Raw genomic sequence first — 5,213 nt, 5'->3', positions numbered from 1 at the left:
AATGGAAACTGTCTCTGGCACTCTCTAGATTCAGGAGTTGCATAGAGGGGAAGAGGAGCACTTCAGAGTCCAGATTCTCGCACAGACTCGGTACAAGTAAAACATCAAATAAGCTCTTGAAAACTAGCCGTTAAATCTCTACAGGAGACCCGTTTGTTTGCATCCTTACATAAAACCGATGCTGTGTGCATACGTACAGTTCCTGTATGTTATTTACGAAAATGAACTCACCTGCAACAGTCAGATCTTTATAATGGAATGTGAAATAAATTATGCCTTTTTTTGTTTTAGTTTTTTGGATGAATCCAAAAGTTTGCTTTTTTTACTGAACATCTGTGGAGCTTAGGCCCCTGATTTCTTCACTGGCTCAACACACAGCAGAGCTCCATTGTTTTGCCGCCATCTAGTGTCCAGTAGTGAAACTGCTTACTGCTCTGTGAATCCAGTCAGATCAATAAAACAAGCTGCATCTGGTCTCATTTGTCAGAAGAAACTGGCAGAGATAACGCTTCATGAATGAGTGGGGCAAGAGTTTTCTACTTAACAAGGATAAAAATCTGACAAATAATGAAATGAAAGTTAAATCTAGTATAAAAGAGAAAACCTACAAGAAAATAGAAGAAGTTGGTCTTACTGATGCAACAGCTTGTCAAAGGTATAGCTGGCTATCCAGAGAATGTTCCAAATCTGTATTCTTTTTACTTTACTAAAATTAACTTTAATTCAATGTGATCACTCCCGAAACACAGAATGTCCAAATATAAACCTGTATAATTGCATAGATTTGCAACTATACAACTGATTATTGTCAGTTCAGTTTCAAAATGAACCTCACTTAGTGACTTAACAGATGTACAGTATGTAACTTCATTGAATGTCCTGCCACAGTTGTGTGTCTCAGACAGTAAGTAATAATTCAGGTAGAATGTGTTTGTTTGTACATGTCATGGGCACAAACTAAGTCTGTCACATTGTCCTCTGGCACCTTCACTTCCTTCACCTTCACCAATGATGTCATAGCAGCGTAGTGTGTGTGTGTGTGTTTGTGCGTGTGTGTGTGTGTGTGTGTGTGTGTGTGCTTGGGGAGCAGGGGGTGGACACAGTATGTAGAGCATCAACATGCATCTTCGCTCCGACGGCTGACTCATCCCCATATATCACTCAAACACACCCTCGTGTCTTGGCATCATTTCTCTCATGTTTGCGTGTTTTCTTTTCCATCAGCTTGGCAGAGGAGGGTGTCAGGGAGGCGGAGCAGTCTGAAAATAAGATGCATCACTGACAGGCTCACATGTGAGAAGTGAGGTAAATCCTCAGGCCAGTCGCAATTCAATGAAAGTTGACCTGTTGAAGCACTTTTCTGCACAGAGATTTGTGGGAGTTGTGGGATTTTCTCTCTGTGCTGGATAATCTCTACTTTCTCATAAACAGATTTTGGTAAATAGCCTACACATGTACTGTTTAATAGATTTCACAGTATAGCTGCAACTAATGATTATTGTCATTCTCGACTAATCTGCCAATTATTTTCTTGATTAATCGATGAATCATTTTGACTACAAAATGTCAGAAAATTGTCCCAGAGCCCAAGGTGACATTTCAATTAAATTAAATTAAATGTTTTGTTGCTTCCGACCAACAGTTCAAAATCCCAAAGATATTCAGTTTACTAATCATATTAGAAAACAAAAAGCAGCAAATCCTCCCATTTTAAGATTTCTTAACCCAGATGTGCAGATTCATTTTCTGTCAATCGAGTAATCAACTAATCATTTCCACTCTATTTCAACATAACATTTACATAATTAAATGTTGTTGTTTGTTGTATTTTTGTTGTTTTATTAGTAAATCCAAGTTCACAGTGAAAATACCACAAAATCTGTTCAATCCTCCCATTCTGTTGGCAACATTTTTTGAAAGGACACAAAGAGCCAGGCTTTTTGCCCTCTTGTTCACCTGATGTGGAGTGGGATATTTATCTCTCTGTAAAATACCAGCGACAGAACTAGAAAAAAAAGCTGTGCTCTCTGTAGAACTGCATGATATTACCAGCCCAGCTTTCACTCTGGAGTCTCTTGACGACCCAGACGAGTAGATAAACTGGCACTGTATTGAGTGGAGATCTGTTTGTGCCAAAAAGGGAGGAGGGAGAGACATGCCGTCACTGAGTGCTGTCAGCCACACTCGTGAGTCTCACTGGTGAGTCAAGGTTTTCTAGTGATTCACGTCTGTGAAGAAGCTGAACAACGGACCCAAAGTGTAGTCACTCTCTACATCCTCCTCTCCTTATCATCTCACTCCTCCTCTCCATTCATCTCTTTGTCCGTATTCCCCTTCCTTCCTGTCTGCTAATTGTTGTTGTACCACACCATTTATTTCTCCACCGAGCCTGCAGTAGTCCTCCCCGGGCCAACTCTTTTCAGCAGCGTCTCGAGGCCCTTGTTGGGAGACCTCCAGGATGTTCAAAAAACTCTCACACACCCAATTCCACCTGCGGGCCAGTGCAGCCCGACAGGGGATTTCACCGCGCTGATGACGGGGCACAGTCTTCCTTCCTGAGCCCACATAAATCTGTCGGTGGGCTCCGTCCTATAGTCTAATATTAAAGCTGTTTTCCATGACGTGCTGCTCAGCAGGGGGAGGGAAGCTGTTGTTGACTTAACTGTGGTTAGAATTTACTCTTCTTGATCTGCACAACGACCAACTGACCTATAACTAGTGTTGATCTCACTTGCCGTTGTTGCAGAGCCGTAGTTTTAACTTCTGTGCAGAAAGCAAAAAGTCCGGAAAGCATATTGTGCAAAGTGCAGTACATGTACTTTTCATACTCCTGCATTGCTTATTGATTTTTAGGTTCACATGGCACAAACACTGTCAGTGTTGTCCTTCTTGCTGTCGCCCCATGCTTTTAATTTGCAGTGTGAAAAAAGCACCTTGACTTTTCTTCTCCCAGAAAAATGACAAGAATGGACTTGTAAGGACATTTTTCAACTGGGTGAAGGACCGCTATCATCTCAGACTCTGAATGGTAGAGGCTACCGACCTTAGGCTATAATCAAACACACACACACACACACACAGACATGCATGCACACACATTTGTAAAGCAAAGTGTTGTGTTAGTGCTAAATGAAAGTCCTAAAAACCAAGGAGATTACATCTAAACATTTTTGTTATGAAAGGAAGCACAACAAGAATCGTATAATTTTAACATTTAATTTTGAAGCTTGGAAAATCATGTACAAACTTTTTACAACTTTACAAACATGTCATGACCTTTTTATGTAATACAGAGAATAAATACATTAACAAATGTTGAATTTTGGGCTTACATTTCCTTAAGATGCACTTCCCACTACTTGAAAGAAAAGTGTAAGAACAAGTTACATAACAGTATAGCACATATGGAAACTGTCCCATCTTTGTTGATTAGTCTACTAATGTGTTTATGTTTCCTTTTAATATCACACATTTTGTAATGTCACATCATTTCCAATAATTCAGCTTTTGCAGAAGGCCAAAAGATGACAATTAAACAACTAGAGCACAATTCTATGGGTGAATTATCCACAGCAATACAGCAAATACCCAGTATATACAACATTCTGCAGTCTCGATTTCCATTGCACTTATTTATATCTGTTAATTACATCACAATGACTCTGCTCTGTGTTACTGTTACTGAGTTGATTCCAACAGCAGAAACACAAAAACAGTTTTCTCCCTGAGGTCATTCAACAGTCCACTGGTGAGTTCGGGGCCCACAGTGGTGGGTGTACCCTGTTACAGTACATCAGAGCACAGAGAGAGGCTGTGCTCCGGCTCCTGCAGGTAGCTCACCTGCCAGGGAAGTCCCAGAGCTGGAGACGGCTCCACAAAAGTGTCCATGAATCTCTGAGTGCAGGAGGCCCACACCCCCGGCTGGTACCCCAACCCCTCACCCACCTGAGGGTATCGCAGAGGACTGGGCGGATGGTCGTGGGGGCTGCCGCAGTGTCCATGTGATGCATAAAGCTGTCCCTCAGTGGGATAACAAGGGTAGTGTGGTGACGGGGGACACGATGACACAGTGTTATCCATGTAGACGTGCGGCTCCGTGGGCAGCCTGTGCATGTGAGGCCCTTGTTGTGGCTGCATCTGGTGAGAGATGGACGGGTGCCAGGGGACGTAACTCTGATGCTCCAGGCGAGGAACCGTTACCCTGGTCTGCTCGAGTCGAGATGCTCCCATCGCTGCTGGCCCCGCAGATGACCTGTTGCACTCCCGGTGGGTGCAGGGCTTGCTGGGGGGGTTAGAGCTCAGGAATACTGAGAGAGCAGAGATGCGGTTGATGGCCCTCTGCAGTGTGGCAATCTTGGAGAGCCGTTTGCCGCTGAGGTCATGGTTCAGAGCAACACGAAGGGCATTGAAGGCCTGGTTGTAGTCCATGATGCGTTTTCGCTCGCGGACATTGGCAGCCATTCTTCGAGCTTTTGAGCGGACGGGTCGATTGCGCTTCTTGGTCTGGCCTTCCTCTGGGTCGCTTGGGCTGCTGGTTGAGCTCTCACTGTCTCGGAAAGATGCCTTGGGACTTCCCTCGTCCTCCCCTTGGCCAAGCACGCCAAGCTCCAGCTCTTCCTCAGAGAACTCTGATCCTGCAACACTGCTGCAGCTCATTGTGTCAACGTGGACACTAGACGAGTCTGAGTAAAATCTTCGCACTTGTTTTGCAGTTGTAGTGAAGAATCTGAGTCATTTAAATGTGGTCTACGTGTGACGCTGCGTTTGCAGGCTGCTACCATTACTGGACACGCTCCCTGACTTGTTCTGTGGGGCTGTCGGTATTTGCTGTTGTGCCGACAGCCCAGGTATTCTCCGCCTCTGACTCCTCTGGTGCCTTGTGATTACTTGTACCTCAACAAGACAGGTTGGCCTGCTTTTTAAAGCTGTTGAAGTCACATGGTACAGTCACCTGTGAGGAATGGTGCACTCTCTCTCCCTCTCCAGGTTTATGGGCGCCCTCCAGGCAAATGGAACTGTCACCTCCTCCTCCTACTCTGACTCTCCCTCACATCCCTTACAGGATCTTACAGAAAAGTTTCAACACTTCACGTCAGTTTAAAACATACACGCAAAACATACTAATTATGTGGAAATAGTAATTAACTTCATACTTCCTTTAACACCTTTATAGAGGATTCGATTCGGCTGTTTTTCACTCCTTAACGCTAATA

General features: G+C 43.9%; 1 protein-coding gene across 1 annotated transcript; it reads right to left on the bottom strand.

The window, feature by feature from the left end:
- Window positions 1-3,200: 3,200 nt before the first annotated feature.
- bhlha9 (basic helix-loop-helix family, member a9) lies at window positions 3,201-4,924 on the bottom strand. The gene has a single exon (XM_044222498.1). The coding sequence runs from the start codon at window positions 4,654-4,656 to the stop codon at window positions 3,784-3,786; it is 873 nt and encodes a 290-aa protein (XP_044078433.1). The 5' UTR covers window positions 4,657-4,924; the 3' UTR covers window positions 3,201-3,783.
- Window positions 4,925-5,213: the final 289 nt, after the last annotated feature.

The sequence above is a fragment of the Siniperca chuatsi genome, linkage group LG14 (genome assembly GCF_020085105.1).
Source record: "Siniperca chuatsi isolate FFG_IHB_CAS linkage group LG14, ASM2008510v1, whole genome shotgun sequence".
NCBI lineage: Eukaryota > Metazoa > Chordata > Actinopteri > Centrarchiformes > Sinipercidae > Siniperca > Siniperca chuatsi.
The sequence above is the reverse complement of the archived record's forward strand: the minus strand, read 5'-3'. Positions and strand labels throughout refer to the sequence as shown.

Coding starts and splice junctions, on each gene's coding strand:
- bhlha9 (XM_044222498.1), bottom strand. CDS start 4,656: ATGAGCTGCAGCAGTGTTGCAGGATCAGAGTTCTCTGAGGAAGAGCTG.